The sequence below is a fragment of the Castanea sativa genome, chromosome 2, assembly GCF_040712315.1.
Source record: "Castanea sativa cultivar Marrone di Chiusa Pesio chromosome 2, ASM4071231v1".
NCBI classification, from domain to species: domain Eukaryota; kingdom Viridiplantae; phylum Streptophyta; class Magnoliopsida; order Fagales; family Fagaceae; genus Castanea; species Castanea sativa.
The window spans coordinates 31,869,140-31,887,353 of record NC_134014.1 but is presented as its reverse complement, the minus strand read 5'-3'; the positions used below and the strand labels follow the sequence as shown (position 1 = coordinate 31,887,353).

The window sequence follows — 18,214 nt, the reverse complement described above, 5'->3', positions numbered from 1 at the left end:
AATCCTAGCTAAATGACATGAGAATTAATTCTAAGGAGTGCTTTTTAGCCCCAATCATCTACTAATACAAGAAAAAGGAAATAAAAAAACAAAATAAGCACCTTTCAAGGGGAGACAAAGTCAGAACCCTCTAACTGGTTGATATACACACAACTCTTGTATTTCTTGTCTTTGATTGAAACCTGTTTTTTAAGAACCTTGCAATCCTTTTCTTGCTATTTCATGCTAGACAAAAGGAGACATTGATGTGAAATTTGTTAGACCATATTAGTCACGTACAAATTCCCAATACGCAACTCGTCCCAGTGTCTAGGTAATTATAAGTACTAGTTTTTGTCTATATAAGAGAGTAAAATGAAGAAGCTCTAAGCATAGAGATAAATTGAATTGTTCAACCAAAAAAAAGAGAGATTCTAAGATGGCTGCAGTACCATGCAAACGCCTTATTCTTGTGGCCTTCATCATTCTTTGCCTTTTCTCTACCACAACTAGAGGTAATTAATTTCTTCTCCATAACCTACATGACTATATTTCAACAACAATGAAACTAAAATACATGGTTCTTATTTATTTTATTTTTTTGTGGGTTTTTTGTTTCTTAATTTGATAGCAGCACGCAATTTGCGAGTGGTAAGTAAAGGATCCCAGATGAGCCATGATGGTCCATCATCACCTAAAGAAGAGAGGGTTCCGGAAGTTGATGTGGATTACACTCCAGCAAGAAGGAAGCCTCCAATACATAACTAAAATGCAAATTTTGTTAAACAAGCAGTGGTTTAGTTATTAATGTTCCTAGTATAGCTAGTTTGAGTCCATTTAAAGCTTGATATATATATATTGCAGAAATGTGATTGGGGAAGAAAAAATTGGTCATGTAAAAATGTAAGCGGGAAATAGATCTGGTACTATATATATATATTATCTTTGGATCTTTTGCAAACTAGGGTTATGGGAAGTTTTATATAGAAAAGCTGACTGTAACATGCTACACAGATGTCTTAGCTTGTATAAGGGTTTTTCAATAACTAAGCGGATGTATAATATAATTATCTTATAATTGTTTTTAAATTAAAATCTTTGTGAACAAGAAATAGCACAAATTAAAATTTTAAAGCTTCTTTTAAAACCCTAGAAGCAAGAGAACCAAAAAATAATTCCTCAACCTATCATAAACCTATTGCAAACTGCAATATATAAGCAATCTACATTGAAGGAATCTCTAAACAAGTAATCAAGCTTTCTGCAAAACTTACTACACAGCCAATAGGATAGATGCTTCTTCGCAAAGGACTTAAGCCAAACATCATAACAGTACTCATAAGGCTTGAAATTAAATTCCTTCTAGCAGTCTGTTAAAGTAAAATTATATATATATATATATATATATATATATATATATTATTTCTTATTATTTGAAAACCAGGTTGCTTTCAGTGCTTTCACATGAATATGAATGCATCCCTAATTAGAGTGACAAGATATATATATGTATATATATATATATATATATCAAGTAAGATTATTTTTCAGATATTCTTCCTATGTTTAGGACTATTTACTTAGAATTTTGTTATTAATTGACATTGGTTATTAAATGATTTCCCTTTAAAACATGATTGAAGATTTTAGAAATTTTTTAATTTTCTATTCTTTAGCTTTGAAAAGCTTGTCTCTTTTCTTTCCTTATTTGGAAATTCAGCTCATAACAATGCTATATATGCACAGTTACTTATATGGAAGCTTATCATATGAAATTTTGTCTGGTAATGCATATTATTTTAATTATATATGTGTCTGTGAGTGTGAGACTGAGTAATGAAACTGATCACTGCATAGTCACAAACCAAACACCTTGGTTTCAGTTTCTCAAAAAAAAACTTGGTTTCAATTCCAAAATATTTCTATTAACAAAACAACAAAATCAACTCTGATTCTCTGAAAACTTTCTTCAGCCTGTTTTAGATATAACTTACTTACCTAAAACAATGTTTGTTTTAAAAATATTCAATTCTTTTTCTAATGTCATCAAGAAACTTCTTGACTTCGATGTCTTCCAAATAAAATGCTGTGTCAACATAATTTTATGTGTGTCTGTACACCGTGTGATTTTTTCATGCAGTAGCACATTGATGCTGCTTTGATCATATTCAGCATTTCAAGCTGTTGTGAACTACGAAACAATAATTTCCTGCTAATTTCTAATTATAATCATGTGAATTGTGACTAAACGGTTTCACAGTCACATTAATCGTTAGTCTTTGTTTCACCTGATGTGCTAAGATAATTGCAAGCTGGGTTGGATAAATGGGGTCACCTAACCTGGCTGGTCACTAATGAAAAGGGCCTATTAATGATGGAATAGATGGAGTTATCTTAATTAGGTTCAAGTTTTGTTATGCCACAGATGGTTTTGTTTAAAAACTATACATATGATATGATTTTTACTGTAAACATACTTGTTTAGGTATTCGATTATCAAAGGTTAAAATGAGTATGGACAAACATAATTAAGTACGAAATGGTGTCAGGTTGTGTTTGACTAGAGAGCATCAAATCCAAATTAAGATTCAAATCAGGTATTAGACATTCTATTTCAACTGGGTTCACTCATCGACATCCCTAGATGCTGAAATTCAGTCAATGTGTCAGAAATGAAAAATGTGGCTAGAGAAATAGCTAAAAGCTTATATATTTAAGTAACTCCTTGACATCATCTCTGCCTGTATTTTCTGGGCAGCAAAAATAAAATGGAGCAGTATTTGGGCCTGTAAAAAACAGATCGCTTTTACACTTCCATGTATTCTCATACAGAAGTGGCTATTCAATAAATTGAATTTCCCCCGTCACTCCGGTTCAAAGACAGATTATAATAAGAGCGGTGGGATATGGCATCAATTCAAGGGCAACAAGTCTAGGGACAACTTATCTCAAGACTCCTACATAACCTATTGTGTGATTAGTGTATAATAGAGTAGACTCAAGTGAAAGTGATACTGCTCTAGTCACAACAAGTCAAGTAAGCCATTGTGAAAAATGTTGTATCCCTAGCATTATTCAAACATACTTTGGGGGCGTGGGGGAACAAAATGAGCAATTAAGACGTACTGGATACAGTGGCTTATGAATCAAGAAAAAATTGATGGGTTTGAAGGTAAGTTTTCTTTTGTCAAAAACATTATAGCACACTCGTAACATGGCATCCAAAGGGTACAGTGGATCAAATGTACAACTTACACTACAAAAATATATTTATATTTAGGGTATTGCTTTATACTCCTTGTGCTAAGAAGGATGTACCATCAGCAACAACAAATAATAACAGGGCCTTATACTCGTTCTTCCAGTTAGGAATTTTCTACTTTTTTATTCTCTTTTTTGTATGGAATTTTCTACTTGAACCTTCAACTTTCCAGGCCTCTCCAAGTTGCAAATGCCTCATGGCACAACCTCTGGTAGATTGAAGGGCCTTCTATGGACTCGTTATCAAAGCAGCAGCACTTGGCCTTTCTGATATAAAATGAAAGTTTCACAACAAATAGATATAGTGTGTAATTTTTCAGCCTTAGACAATTTTCTCATAGAAGAGCAAGCTAGCCTCAGCATCAAGAACATCTTTTTCTGAGACCCTATGCACTTCAGAATCTGAAATACAAAACCAACTCATGGAACCAGGCTCAAATTGCTCATCAGGAACTTCTTTATATGAATCAGCTCTCACGCTTCTGTAAACAGTATAATGCCCACTACCGGCTCTTCCAAAGTGCTCCACAACAGATACAAGTCGGTATAAACAACTTTCTGGAGGGACAGTCACCTGCACCAATACATGTGCTTTAAAAAAGACTGAACCTCGAAGGGTTTTTTTCTTGTTGGACAAGTACTGAACTTGATAGGTTGAAATTCATCAATTGAAAGCAAAAATATGCCACCAATGTCTACCATTGGTTTAACAGGTTTTGGAATGCTAAGTGAATTGTTGTCAATTGCACAAAAATATCTCTAGAAGATTCTATATTAAGCCCATACATACCAGTATTAGCAAACCTCAACCTACCTTGTCATCATCAGATTGCATATGCATGATTGCAGACATGGATTTTGAGCATCCTTCAGTTTGGGCCATATTGGATTCTCCCTTAACAGCATGTAATTTTACCGTGGGATCAGATTCATCTGAAGCAAATGCATTTGAATGTACATCCTCTCCCATCAGCCCATATATGTAATTCAGTTTTCTTGTATCAAATTGCATATTGAAATGATTGGAAAGAGGTTTTGGTTTCTCATATTGTAGCTTCACTTGCTTTCTTTGCAAGTTTTCTCCCCAGCTATTCATTCCAACCCCTCTTGTAATAAATGGTAGCAGGTCTAAGTTCAATGGAAAAGAAATGTGGCCCTACAATCATCAGCAAGAAGTTTTAATTTCTTTGCAAGGAACATTTCTTTGCTACTTATCCAAAAGTGTAGTGAAAAAGAAATAGAGAGAGTAAAGATTCAGAAAGTATTAAGGGATCAAGTATAACAAAAGAAAGGAAAGCAAATTACCTGAAGTTTGACTGGCTCTCCAAACATATTTATTGATACACGTTTTAGATGAATGCATAGAATCTGCAAGTATATGATCATATTGACGAGTGCGCTAAAGTTCAAATACTAAAAGCAAAACCCATTTTTATAGACAATAACTTGGGTGTAGTACCCAAAATTGAAAAGAAAAAAATTATGGGGATAAAATTTAGGCTTTTCTAGGGATTTGATTCGGCCTTTTGGTGTACTTTAATGCAGGGTTTCATGGATTATGCCTGGTTCCAACAGAATCTTTTCTCTCTCTATTTCTTTTTTCTTTTTTTTTCTTTTTTTTTAATTGTCATAAGGAAGTTCCAGCTGCTTTTTTTTTTTAATGTCTAAAAAGAGGTCCATCCTCACCCTGGTTTTCAAAGTCCTCCCCTCCCTTATAGATCTTGCAAAGTAGTCTACCCAAGCACATGTTAGCAGGCAGACACATTGCTCAATCTGTGTGCAGCAAGGATTTTATCTAAGAATGTATGAAAATCCAGTCCTTGATAGGTGTAATGACTTCCAGCCAGACTGATCCTACAGTCATAGCAACCACCTAAACAGTAAGCCATTCCCAGTTTTTGTTCCATCTCTACAATATCTTTCCATGTCAAGTTGACAGATGAGAAGTGCCTTAGGTTACATTACTAAAAAAGGGATCAGAACATGTACCTTTGGACAACGAGCAAGGCTTAGTTGCTTTAGCGTATATGAAAACTTATTTGACCACGGTAGTGTTTTCAGACAGAGAAGTCTTCGGCAGTCACAGGTTTCTTGCTCACTACATCTCCTAAGTTTTTCAATCTCCATCTGAAAAACAAATGCACAAAAACCACAAAGTTAAACATAAATAGAGGTCAATTGCTTCAAGTTAAAAAGTCAAAAAAAAAAAAAAAATTCAAGATCCACACTTGGACCAACATAAAGAAGCCACTTCATTTCTTGCATGAGGTAAAACAGACCTGAAAGTTAAACTTTTATGATTGGGGTATAAATAGACTGCTCACATTGATTACCTCATTTGCCTCTACTGAAGACAAATACTTTATTCCAGCAATATGCCAACAGTTGCTGCAGTGATAATTTTCAACGTGCTCGGCAACAATGAACTGCTTCAGGCAATCCTCCAAAGTACATCCAACCATCTAGTGTTTCATGGAAACAAGAAAAATGAAAGAACAGTCATAAAAAGTAGCACCACCATTGTAGAAAAAAAATGACCATGAGGATAGAAATCCAAGTAATGGGCTTAAACATACACAATGTTAAATGATAAAATCTTCACTTAACATACAATGGTGGAACCATTATTGAGCACTGGTGACAGAGGCAAGCTATGAAAAGATTCAAAACTCATTGAGATCTGCAAAATCAGTAAGGAAAAATAAACAAGACAGGCACGAAAAGACAACTGACAATTTGGAAAATGAGAAGAGAGAAAAAGGAGAAAGGAGATGTACAAGACTAAAATAGTTGCTTGGTGCAAAAAAAAAAAGAATGCTATTCTAAGAAATTTGCTCCTATTAGTTCTCCCAAACCCAAGACAAACCTAACCGGTTGAATTAAGGAACAAATTAAGTAAAACCCAAGATGGATGGGATAGTGAAAATGCATCGCATAGTTCTATTTCATGAACACACAAAACAATAAACAGAGTTATATAATTTGGATGCATACCAAACATAGCTTATGCATGCAAAACTGAGACAGACATGTGAATCTAATAAGCCTTTAAAAATTTATGCATTTCAATTAGAGTTGTTCTTTGTGAAGGCCACATGAACCTGAGATGAACAGCTTTGACAAGTTAAGATGCTACCAAGAATTCCATCAAATGGTCCAAGGAAGTGCTTCCGCCATCTTTCCTGCTCACTCTGATCCTCCCTCCTTGGAATGAGAATCCTACAACTAGAAGCAAAAACATCAACTAAAGAACATTGATTTGGAAGATAACAATCTGAAAACTCCTCTCTTAAAGAGGACAAAAGATGAAGGAACGCTTCTGCTGCATCCTACACGGACATGAAATTGAAAATTAGGCTCTGCATCATAAAGTGTTCGAGCTGTTAAAGCATTCAAAGGGAACCACCGCACCTGCTGGGCAGTCAGATTAAAATTTGGAATGTGATGAGACATAGCTAGCATTAGTCTCCGTGGACTCAATACCACTCTTCCCCCACCAACTTCACATAACTCTGCAGATATGGACCATTCACTAGTTAGATTAGACCCACCAAGTAAGTTTTGTTCACAGAACTGTACAACTTTGATTAACAAATCATAAGTCTGGGACTGAAAGATTCTTCCATGAAAAATTTTCAGAAACAGTTGCAAAAATTACGAAAACAAAGTTGGGAGAGAAGAAAATATAATTGCTGTCGTCATAAAGTGGCAACTGTCCAGGTTAATGTAATCCAGGAAATCCAAGATGACTAGGAACCTTTTAATCAATAGATTTTTATATTCTTTTAAAGAATCAAATGCAGAAATGCTGGGTACATTTTAAACAAAAAGCTAAAAAATTTAAGAGTTCAATATAATTTGATGCATAAATTGCAGAGTTTCATTGTAAAGGCAATTCAACTTAAATTTATTTAATTGGGAACACAAATTGCTAATGAATAAGTTGCTTTATGTTCATTAAACAAAGCGGCACAACATAAGATTGAAGTACATGCCAATTTTGACCTAATGAACACTTTAAACACAATTCAAATAATACACAATATCTTAAATTTACCTTCTAATAAAGCAGCCAAAGCAGCTGTAAGCGGCAAGTTTGCAACCTGTTCCTCATCCATGGATAATTCACATTCCTCTATAACCTTTTGAAGAAAAGGTTGAAAGTATAAACAGCTAGCCAGAGCCTGAAAAATTCTCCAAATTTTAGTTACCGAACAAGAAGAAGATATCTCCATTTTAGGTCCCCTAATAGATAAAACTACAATTATATTCAGTTTGGTTACTAAGAAAGAAAAAAATTAACTTTGAATATCATAAAGTTCCCATTTTTTTATAACCAAATTAGAAGTCCAATTACACTAAGTATCTCTTCCTTGTTTCCCCTTTTTCCCCCCCTTTCCAATTTTTCTCAGCAACCAAACAGAAATTGAGCAAAGCAGAACAAAACAAAATGAGTAAAACTTAAGTACAGTTCTTAAGGTGTTGCACCTTAAGTTCCTCAATTGAATTCAGTTGAAATTAGTCATGATTGCATTGACCAATAAACTACAAAGTTAAATTTAATTATCCTTGGAAAAGATAACAACGTTTTTGCTGCATTGGTCAATACAACATCTAGTTTGTTTCAATTGGTGAACCTAAGGTACTATATAACAGTCTTTTTCTTTTTTTTTTTACAAAAGAAACACATTAACTCAAAAGTAATCATACCTGTAAAATTACATTGAGAAAACAATTATTACCAAGATTTTGCAACCCTGGTACCAACCAATTCTTCTCTGAACCACTGGGTCTCTCAGAAAACCAAGGTAAGCTGGTCAAGTTGCCAACTTTACCATCTCTTATAGCCAAAACCAAACCAACAACACCCAAAAGACCAGCCAAGTGAAACCCAGAAGCTGAAACCCAGTTCATATGAGACAAAGTCCTAAACCCATGTCTGAGATTACTTAGTATTGTCTTTAGGCTTATGCCTCCTTCAATTTTCATTCTACTTGAACCAATATGTCAGTATATATGTATTTGAATCTGTGACAAAATGTATAAACACAAGGAATCAGAGAGCACACCAAAAAAAACCTTAAAAAGAGTTGCAATTTAAGAATGAGAAATACAGAGCTTTAAGTTTACAAAGTCAAATAAAAGCACAGAATTACAAATCCAAAAAAAAAAAAACCCAGATAAGTGATCTAATAGAATGAGTAGTAGAGTACTTTGTTCATGGATTCTTTTGCAAAACCCTCGAAGATTTTTCCGTACAAGCTGGCTCCCTCTCTCTGCGCGCAGATTGATCACGTGCATTTCACATGCATTTCATGGCATGACAAAGAATGTTGCTGTAATTTAGGCCTATTGGGCCCACAAATTTTTGGCCCAGTAACTTTTTCCTCAACCGAACGAGGGGAGAAAATTGAGACCATGTAAATAAAAGGTAAAATATTATTAGACACTTCGTGCCTAGGGATGGCAATTTTTTCCCGCTCTGCTTGACCTGCCTCTCTCCGCTTCACCCCGTACGAGTTTTTCCCACCCCGCAAAGGTGATGGGGCGAGATTTTAGACCTGCACCACGGGGCGGGGCGGGGATGGGTTTACACTTTTTAGACCCACCCCGCCTCGCCCCACCTCGCGTTAATAAGGATTAAATTGTAGTTTTTTCATACTCTAAAATTCTACTATTTAAACAGAAATATCATTAGTTTATTTTATTCTACCTAACGTGGTTATACCTCTCTTTTCTCTCAAGCAAAGTTGGAAATAAGGTATTAATTTTAACTCTCTTTTTTTGTCTTTTCATTCATGATTCATATGTCTGTCTCAACTTACTTTTTATCATTAACATAACATGAGATTTTTGTGTCATACTATGAGATTTTTGTTGTGACATTGTCTTGTTAAACATTTAGATAATATTATTTAGTTTTTGCTAAAAATTAGTTTGATTTGATAGGATAAATTTATTTATAATTTTAAGTATATTTTTAATATTGAAACATGTCATTTTATTTGAAAAAATGGTAATAGTTATAGGGAAAATTAACAAGAATCAAAGTTTTACGGTGTAGGGAAGGGCTTCGCGGGTCTTAGCGGGGCCTTAAGGGGTGGGAATGGAGCAAGAAATTTTCTCCGTCATGCGGGGCGGGGCGGGAATGGGGCAAAAAAAATATATACGGGGCGGGGGTGAAGATCCCATCCTTCGGCCCCGCCCCGCCCCGCCCCATTGCCATCCCTATTCGTGCACATTGCCTTTTGATGTTTTGATATTATGTTTTAATTATACGATTTTCAGTTAAAATTGTGAACTTAAATACGATTTCACGATTTTTAATTAAAAATGTGAAATGAGATTTTTCAGTCATATGATACTATATATTGGGCAAGTGTTAACAAAAAAATGTATTACTATTATTACTCTAAATAAAATATAGGTAGACAAATTTAACCCTTGGACAATGAACCATGAGTTGGCGAAGATTATTTTGAATCTATTTATAATCAAGCTTGAGTTTAAGTATTAAAAAAAAAAAAAATGAAATCAATTCTTAAGAGGAAGTTTGGCTGTGTGCTTTACAACTTGTAGTTAAGTGTTGCTTATGAGTACAAGACCTTTTTTTTTTGTGTGGAGAAATATGAGTACAAGAGTTGATTAAAGTATGTATATAGTATTACATAATATGTGCGTATGTTAAAAAAAATGCTTATATGTATTTGAAATTAGATTATGTAAGTTTGTAAATAAGTTCATTAAATATCAATTATAATTTATAATTTATAAATAAATAAGTAATCAATTTTGTAAAATTATATATATTTTAACCACATAACGTTTGTGAATATAATTTTAATATTTCATAAACAAAAATCATCCTATCTATTTAACTAATTGAAAATTTTTTACTGTAAGGACAGGTTTTGGATCTTAAGCCCTTAAAGCAATAGGATTAGGGCCCAGAATGCCCAACACAATGAATTTATAGAGAGTGAGCTTATAAGCTAGGCTTCAATGGAAGGACTAACGCACACAGTGGATTAAGGATCGTAGAAAAGTAAAGAAAATTAAGTCATATGTGAAGAAAATCACTCTTCAGCAAAGTCCAAGGAGAGTAGTGTTTGAATATATTTCTTCAAACTTGGTTACAATTTCTATTCTAGGTTGCTATAGTGTCTTCTTCCACAATATTTTTTTTTAAATCCCTCTTGCCTGAAGGATCCCTTACATTATATAGCCCCTCTCCATTAATCTTGGCCCTCTATTTGTTAATCATGTAGGTCACTACTTGAGTGCTTGTCCCATCAGACACCTTCTCAAGTCTTCTATGAGTTGCAGCAACCAAGATAGCACTGTTTAGGGGTCTTTTCCACATAAATGCAGCTAGAGGGTTTGGTCGGATGCAATTAATGTGATGGTAGCTCTCATCCCTGTAAACACGACAAGCTTGAACCCCTCCTTGGGGTTGTTCCCTTACAGCGTGGCCTCCTCTGATGATGCACCATTGATGTGGCCAAAGCTCGCCACCCTGGCTTCACTGTCTGAGGGGATGGCCTCCTCAGAACTACACTAGACTCCTTGGCCACGGACATGACACGTGGCATTGCTATCTTATTAAATTGTTGTACCTTTAGTTACTAAAAATTAACATAAATTTGTGAATGGATAACAAATTTTATTCATAGTGTTTACTATATATGAGAATAAATAAGTTAAGCAAGTAGCTCATCAATAAGTTCAAGCTTATTCGACAAAAAAATGAACAAAACTTAAACATATAATATAATTTAGCAAAAAGTTTGTGCTTAGCTTGTATTCAAAATAAAATTAATTGAATTTTTCTGAACTTTTAATATTTAGCTTGACTTGACTTGTTTACAAACCTATTTAAAGGGAAATGAGATGACAAAGAGGCCAAAATACCTTGAACTCGAGAGTTTAAGGAATAAGCAACAAAAATTATTTGAAAAGATACAACAAATGTTGAGACAAATATCAAAAATTCAAAGTTGTTAATCTAATTATATTTTGTCGCAATTTTTGAGCTTATTTAATATTCTTAGACAAGGTCAAAGAACTTCCACTTGTTAGGAACTAGTTCTTTGCATTCTCCACCAAAGAAAGCCCCATTAAATGTGCCCTCATCTCGATACTCAATAACACTCGGCTTGCATGTCGATATTATTGCTTATCTGTTCTGTGAGCACAGAACCTGTATCTCGTACATAGCGGTAAATGACAAATTTTCAATAATGTGAGACTGCGAGTAAATACTGTGAGTGTGAGCTGCTGAATGAGGCTTTTGATTCCAGAGTCCAAAACAGGAATTTGCAAAGTAGTGTTTGTCATATGTGCCGTGAAGCAAAGTTTCTTACAAGCAACAAAATATTACTACTTGGAATTGACTAGCACAATTTATGTATGAATTAGGACTTTGGACCTGCGACCATGGATTGATGTAAACTGAAAAAGATAATTCAATACTATATTTGAATTATAGTATCTAATCCACCTTACCAAAAATATATATATATATATATTAACATACATATATGCATATATAGAAATATTTGTTTTTAGTTATAATCAGAGTTTTACATAGAGCAAACTGTGTTATGTTTATATACTGTGTGTAAAATAAAAAAGAGAGGACATCTACTTTTTTTCTTTTCTGTTTTTGGCTAAGACAACATTACTATTAAACTAACCAGGAAGCCAAATCCAACTTCAAAGCATCCAAAACAGAGGGAGGCAAGGAAGAAACATTACACAGAAACTTGGGTTTAACAGTTTAACTGTTTAAGGGAGAGACAACCTAAGCCAAGGCATGAGCAACAAAGAGCAGCTAAGGAAAGAACTCTTAAGATACATTACATTTTCAAGTACTGTTCTAATGTTCCAGAAACTATTCTCACAGTCATCGTTTAAAGCATCTAAACAAAGCTTTGAGTCGCTTTCATTCATGATCTTGTACCCTTCCAAGGAAGCTAACTTTAACGCCCAAGTAAATGCAGCAGCCGCTACCTCAATAGCATCACAGTATTCTTGTTTCTTAGCCCAAGCTTTTAAATCCCCCCCCCCCCCCCCACTATCATCCCTTGCCACAGCAGCAACAGCTGTAAAATCTGGGTTTACTGCCGCATCAAGGTTGATTTTAATTGTACCTAAAGGTGGTTTTTGCCATCTCCCTTTGTTGATCTGATATGCTCCAATATCATTAGTTCCATGTTGCCAATTACACTCACCAAGTTGACCTTAAGCTCCTTGTTGTGCAAGATTTGATTCCTTAGATTCCACATGGCCTCCAAGGTAATAGCTATTCTCAAAGGGGCATGCTCCAGAAAGTCCAGGTCACCTGTCACCACTTTTACGAAGTCTTCACAGCTATTGATATTAAGTAACTCAGATCTGTAGTAACAGTTCGACCCAAACCAGATAGCTCTCGTCATAGCGCATTGGAAAAATAATTGAACAACAGATTCCTTCTCCCCATTACAGCAAACACATACTGTGTCAGCTATTCCCATTCTTTGCTCCAAATTGTCCATTGTGGGCAACAAATTTGAGCTAACTCTCCATAACATCATTTTCAGTCTCTCATGGATTCTCAACTTCCACACTTTTTGCCAGTTTACACCTCTAGCATCACTGGTAGGGATTTCTTGGATGGATCTATATGCCAACTTGACAGAAAAAACACCCTTTGGGGTCTTTGATCCATATGAGACTGTCTTTCTTAGGGGAAAGAGGTAATGGAGTTCTTTTAATGGCTGCTACAGATTCAGAAGCAAACAATTCAGATAATTTTCTCTCTATCCAAGTATGGTTAATGGAATTAATCAGACTTGAGACCATCATTGGATAAAGTGAAACAGATTCATCCTTCAGTTTAGATTTAAACCCCTCAATCCAAGGATCCAACCAAACATTTACTCATTGCCCATCCCCAATCTTAAAGCAAGCACCTTTAACAATAATATCTTTTTGCATTCTCAATAGCTTTCCATACTTGTGATGAGAGCTGAGTTGAAATCCTTTGATTTTCTAAACCCCAACCCGCCAACCCTCTTAGGAAGACAGCTTAACCCAAGATTTCCAAGCCACTATACCTTGAGTTTTGTGGGTTCCACCAAAATCTTTTCATTTGGGATTCAAGACATCTACTTGACATAACCGCAACATGTAAGAAAATTAATATTATTTACCTATATTATGATATGCTTAGGTGGATGCTATACAAATGTTTACCTTACATTGTAGAATTTAGTACAAAAAAACTCTGCAGCAGCTATATAATTCATCAAACCTTCTTTTGGTATTTTATCAAATGAGACAAGATGTGATGAAATGGAAATTACTACAGCTCCCTATTTATAAACACTAGCATGGAATGCAGGGTCACTAAAGCAATGTTGGTTCCCATGAGCCCTCAGTAACAAATATGCCTCATTTCATGGTGAAATCATCCATTCTTTCCCTACCTCTACAGCCTGGTTCTTTTCAAGTCACTTTCTCCAACTTTCTAACACTTCAGATAATCATAACATCAGCAAGACACATCAACAACCCACAAGCATCTTGGCCAAGTGGAAATTTAAAAACTACAATCACCCAGTATCAAAACTTGTCAATCTAGTTTTTGAAATTCTATTGCCTTTTCCAAAGTACAAATGAGATTTTGGCAGTCAATTTCCCAACACAACTGCCAAATAGCTAAAATGCCTTGTTAAGCTCAAATCACATAGAACTGGACACCAGATTCAACAATGACAACAATAATAAATCGACACTAACCCGATGGTAGCACTTTCTCTTTTTTTGGCGGCTCCACTCACCTATCAATTATTCAACGATTTAGTAAGCCGTTTTAATCTAGCCTCTAAGTCGCCCCCTTGGAGACCCAACCACAAAGCCGCAACTCATTTGATCCCATCCTCAATGAGCTATGTCCGATTACTTGACATGTTAGCTGGCTCTAATATCAAATGTTAGGAACCCATGAGTAGAACTCACCCTTGAAAACTAGCTTGCAAGGGGAGGGTGCCCAAGAGCTTATAAACACATGGTTAAGCTAACACTTAATCCATGTGGGACACTAGAATCTTAACACTACAAGGTTACTTATCTACACATATGTAATAGTAACCTAAGTGACTGCAATATAACAGGTTTTAGTTTTTTCAACCTCAGATAGATTGAGTCATGATTTCATTATAAAAAGTGAATCTAGATCCGTAGGCCTAAGCTTGTTGCATACATGATGACATATTAAGTGCCATTACTTCCTAAAGCTGAAGATCACTGACCAGTCTACCAAAGAATTTAATTACGTTTAATATGCTTACTTCCAGTGATTCTATAGATAATGAAAATAATAATAAAATAAAAAAAGTTGATCAGGCTAAAGATAACTTGATTGCGAAGAAACTACAGAGTATAAAGTCCACAAAAAGTTCAAAGAAAGCTCAAATAATCTAGGTACACATATTGACAAGGCTACAACAAACCACTTGCAATTAACAACAGCAAATAAAGAAAAGCAAAAAACTATCTTCCCTTGTTACCTAGTAGGTCCATAACTCAACATACTGAAAAGTAAAGCCTCAATGATGATACTAGCTGGATATTTTTTTAATTAAGATTGAGGGAAAATCAGAAGAAGAAAGAATGAAAAATATGTACACAACATATTCGATGATTCTCACCATCAAGCTCGTTTGTCTTATGGTTTACCGCTTAGCTCGGTTAGTGAAATAGTTGAGGGCCAACCTAGAAAATTGGACAAGGGTGAAAAACATTTGCAGGATTGAACGACCCTTCACGACTCCCTCCCTTATGCCCCTTGCAGTTCTAGCCAACACTGGCACTGTTGTCTCAGTTTTCGGGCTGGCTACCTCCTGCACCGAAGCTAATCAAGTAAAGATGAGGTAAAATTCATTGCTCCAAATCATTTCAATGAAGTCGGATTAAACCATGAAAATGCTACAGAAGACATAGATAACCTGCTGGAGCCATGCCTGTTAACCGGCGCAACCTCTCTTCAGCTAAGCGAACAGCTCGAGTGGAGCTTTTAACACCTTGGTTAATCTCCTGGCTAAACAACAAATGAATTGGTTTGCAACGTGATATAAAAAATAGAGGCCAAAATGATTAGCAAAAGAGCTCTTATCTATGATGCTAACCCCATATCACTGAGCTCCATGGTAAGGTCACTAATCTCCATGCCAGACAACCGAACAGCAGCCATTGTGTCAGGGAGCTCTTCTCTTGTAACATCCATCAGCTTTTCTAGTGATTCTGCTGCTCTCTTGAAAGCCTTCCATATGCCACATTGAACATCAAATATATAACTAACAAGAAAAGTGAACACAATAATATGTATAAAAGAAGTGAATATTTCATCACGCACCAGAAGAGTTGGTATTGCAGAGAAAAAGAGCCAAGTTGCTGAAACTGCAACCTACATGAGAAATGCACATCTATTAGAATCACCACATACTATCACCAAAAACACCAAATTGAGATAAGTAACAATTCTCTTAAAAAAAAATAAACATAGCTCCATCCAAACCAAAAGTTCATTTTGTTTCGAAGAAAATGAAATCATCAAAAGGAAAAAAATTTCACACCAATGTACAATAAAAACGCATAATCATAATCTACAGAGCCCTCAATTCTCACACAGTCTTACTCTATCCCTTTTTTCATTTGGTGTAACTGCAACTTTTAATATAAAATTCATCCTCCAATGTCCTTTCCACGTTAAAAATAAAGACTTCCCTTTGAAATTATCTTTTTAAACATAGAGTGATACTTCAACTACTACAAATTTTACCATATAAGCCTTATTACAAACTACAGCGTCAACTTTTAAACACAAAACGAACAAATCATTCATAAATTTATTTGTTATGTTGTTGATTTGGCACCAATAAGCCTATAAAATGAGTAGGATTAACAACCTGCCATCTCCACAGTTGTGTAAAATGCTGTGAGTAGATATCTTATTGTAAAATTGATAGTATTTTTTAGTATTTTTCATTAATATAACCAAAAAAAACTATCAATAATAGAACATGTCTCCATAGTCCATACATTAGTGTCTAATGGCACCAAGAATTGAAATCTAGAGAATCAAAACAATCATTTTTTTTTTTCACACAAACATGAAATAATTGTCTCATCATGTAATTAATTCAACAACAAAACTTAAATCATCTAAGTGAATTCAAGTAAAAATTGTCTAACTTGTTTCAATTTAGTTGAAATTTAAATAAATAAATAAATAAAAAGTAAATACCGCGCAAGCAATGACTTGGAGCATGACGATGTGACGGTTGGTGAGGTTCCACTGAGGGAGCTGAAGAGAAGAGGATCCGACGGTTGATGTGTAATGAGAGGAAATCGATGGCTCGGATGCTTCGGTTGCATTGTACTGTGATTGTACGACCGACAGAGACAGTTGGAGAGGTCGTCTCATGAGATTGTAGTTTTTACGGCGGGAGTCGATGTTGATGGGGAAGCTGTATTTTTTGTAGTTTGGGTTTTTTACGACAACGTTAGCGAGCTCTAATTTCAGACCACACAACATTGTTGTCTTCCTCTCTCTCTCGCTCTATAGCTCTGTGTGTGCGTGTGTGTGTCTTTCTGTCTACTTTTCCTCGCAATCTCCGAAGTGAGGAAACACTAGGTACCAACTCTTCTGGTTCGTGATTAATCGGAGGGGTAGTTAGGTCATATGAGACCACTTATTTCTCATGCTTTTAGCACCGCCGGATTGGCACTCATGATCATGAATTTGAATTTGATTAATTTCGGCCGATAATGTTTTTTAAATAAATTTAAATTTGGTTAATTTTATGATAATATTTTTTTAAAAATGAGTTATATTACAGATAAAAAATAAAAATAAAAAGGTAAAAACACAATTTTGGTCCTTACATTTTGAGATCATGGTCAATTTGGTTCCAGTTATTTTTAATTTGCAATCAAGTTAATCTCTATAGTTAATTCACTCACGAAAATGTTTATGTGGCAAACAGTTTGTCCAATTAGCGTGTTTAGTGTTAAAATATTAAATTAAATGCTGATGTGCGGCCACATCAATGATTACATGGAAAAAAAAAACCACATTAGCTTTAATATTTTTTTTCCTTTTCTTTATTTCTTCTTTGAATATTTTTACAATTTTTTAACCAATTTCATTTTACAATGGGGCACCATGGTGGTTCTGTGGTACGTGAAGGTGGGGTTGTGGTGAATCTGAGTTTGGAGATACTAGGTTTCCATACCCATTTTCTTTAAAAACTTGAAATTTTCAAAATTAACTTTTAGACTTTTCCACCATAGAATCAGGCAAAAACATTTGGAAGAGTACCACAAAAAAAAAAAAAAAAAAAAAACACAGCCATAGCACAAATCCATTAGAAGTAATTAATCTAACTTCTTAAACAATAATAACCTCGAGAATCTTGCACTAGGTCTCTATGAAAATGGGTGTTCATGGTTCTACCAAAAGAAAAATACTAGAAAATGTTCTCTTTTTAGTGGAATCCTAAATTTCAAAGAATCCATTTAGAGTCCCATCAAAATAAAGAAAAACAAATCAGAGTTAAGACACAGATTTTCTTGGTATATTTCTCAATAACAAGAGTCAAGAGGTGAAATGTCAGAGAAAGAGACAGATTGAGTTCATAATAGGGATGATGATGACCTATATTTGGTCATAATCATAGATTAGATTTTTATATTACTTAATATATGTTACTGAGACTCGCATAGATTAAATTTTCTTGGAGAAACTTTTCTTTTTTTGAAATCAAATGTAAGTTTGTGGTCTAATTTTGTTTATTTAGGAAAGAAAAAAAATTGGTACAAAAACAAATATTTTAAAAAAAAGATATGGCTTTTTTTGCCTAGTAATCGCTGATGTGGCAACTAAAAATTAGACACATCAACATCTGATTTAATATTTTAACACTAAACA

General features: G+C 34.7%; 2 protein-coding genes and 1 long non-coding RNA gene across 5 annotated transcripts; 1 reads left to right on the top strand and 2 right to left on the bottom strand.

Moving 5' to 3' along the window:
• The first annotated feature begins 351 nt into the window (after window positions 1–351).
• LOC142626185 (uncharacterized) lies at window positions 352–1,074 on the top strand. The gene is made up of 2 exons (XR_012842472.1): window positions 352–494; window positions 611–1,074. It is a non-coding gene; the product is annotated as an uncharacterized LOC142626185 (long non-coding RNA).
• A 2,044-nt stretch (window positions 1,075–3,118) lies between these two features.
• LOC142626426 (ubiquitin carboxyl-terminal hydrolase 27) lies at window positions 3,119–8,551 on the bottom strand. 2 transcript variants are annotated; one of them, XM_075800249.1, is made up of 11 exons: window positions 8,454–8,551; window positions 7,951–8,268; window positions 7,298–7,424; window positions 6,652–6,752; window positions 6,342–6,569; window positions 5,852–5,920; window positions 5,565–5,702; window positions 5,230–5,367; window positions 4,546–4,608; window positions 4,055–4,396; window positions 3,119–3,814 (listed from the first exon to the last, which is right to left on the bottom strand). In XM_075800249.1, exons 2-11 carry the CDS (start codon window positions 8,227–8,229, stop codon window positions 3,563–3,565), a joined length of 1,737 nt encoding a protein of 578 aa, XP_075656364.1. In that variant the 5' UTR covers window positions 8,230–8,268; window positions 8,454–8,551; the 3' UTR covers window positions 3,119–3,562. The 2 variants fall into 2 exon arrangements, with proteins under 2 accessions (XP_075656364.1, XP_075656365.1); XM_075800250.1 differs by having other exon boundaries at window positions 5,574–5,702.
• Window positions 8,552–14,620: 6,069 nt separating this feature from the next.
• LOC142623775 (uncharacterized) lies at window positions 14,621–16,934 on the bottom strand. 2 transcript variants are annotated; one of them, XM_075797230.1, is made up of 5 exons: window positions 16,529–16,934; window positions 15,638–15,688; window positions 15,411–15,544; window positions 15,231–15,322; window positions 14,621–15,136 (listed from the first exon to the last, which is right to left on the bottom strand). In XM_075797230.1, exons 1-5 carry the CDS (start codon window positions 16,817–16,819, stop codon window positions 14,958–14,960), a joined length of 747 nt encoding a protein of 248 aa, XP_075653345.1. In that variant the 5' UTR covers window positions 16,820–16,934; the 3' UTR covers window positions 14,621–14,957. The 2 variants fall into 2 exon arrangements, with proteins under 2 accessions (XP_075653345.1, XP_075653346.1); XM_075797231.1 differs by having other exon boundaries at window positions 14,621–15,125; window positions 16,529–16,933.
• Window positions 16,935–18,214: the final 1,280 nt, after the last annotated feature.

Coding starts and splice junctions, on each gene's coding strand:
- LOC142623775 (XM_075797230.1), bottom strand. CDS start 16,819: ATGTTGTGTGGTCTGAAATTAGAGCTCGCTAACGTTGTCGTAAAAAAC. Junction 15,545..15,637: donor CTGCAATACCAACTCTTCTG/GTGCGTGATGAA, acceptor GGCATATGGAAG/GCTTTCAAGAGAGCAGCAGA. Junction 15,137..15,230: donor AACAGGCATGGCTCCAGCAG/GTTATCTATGTC, acceptor TTACTTGATTAG/CTTCGGTGCAGGAGGTAGCC.
- LOC142626426 (XM_075800249.1), bottom strand. CDS start 8,229: ATGAAAATTGAAGGAGGCATAAGCCTAAAGACAATACTAAGTAATCTC. Junction 5,921..6,341: donor GTCAAAGCTGTTCATCTCAG/GTTCATGTGGCC, acceptor CTGATTTTGCAG/ATCTCAATGAGTTTTGAATC. Junction 4,397..4,545: donor GAGAGCCAGTCAAACTTCAG/GTAATTTGCTTT, acceptor TGATGATTGTAG/GGCCACATTTCTTTTCCATT.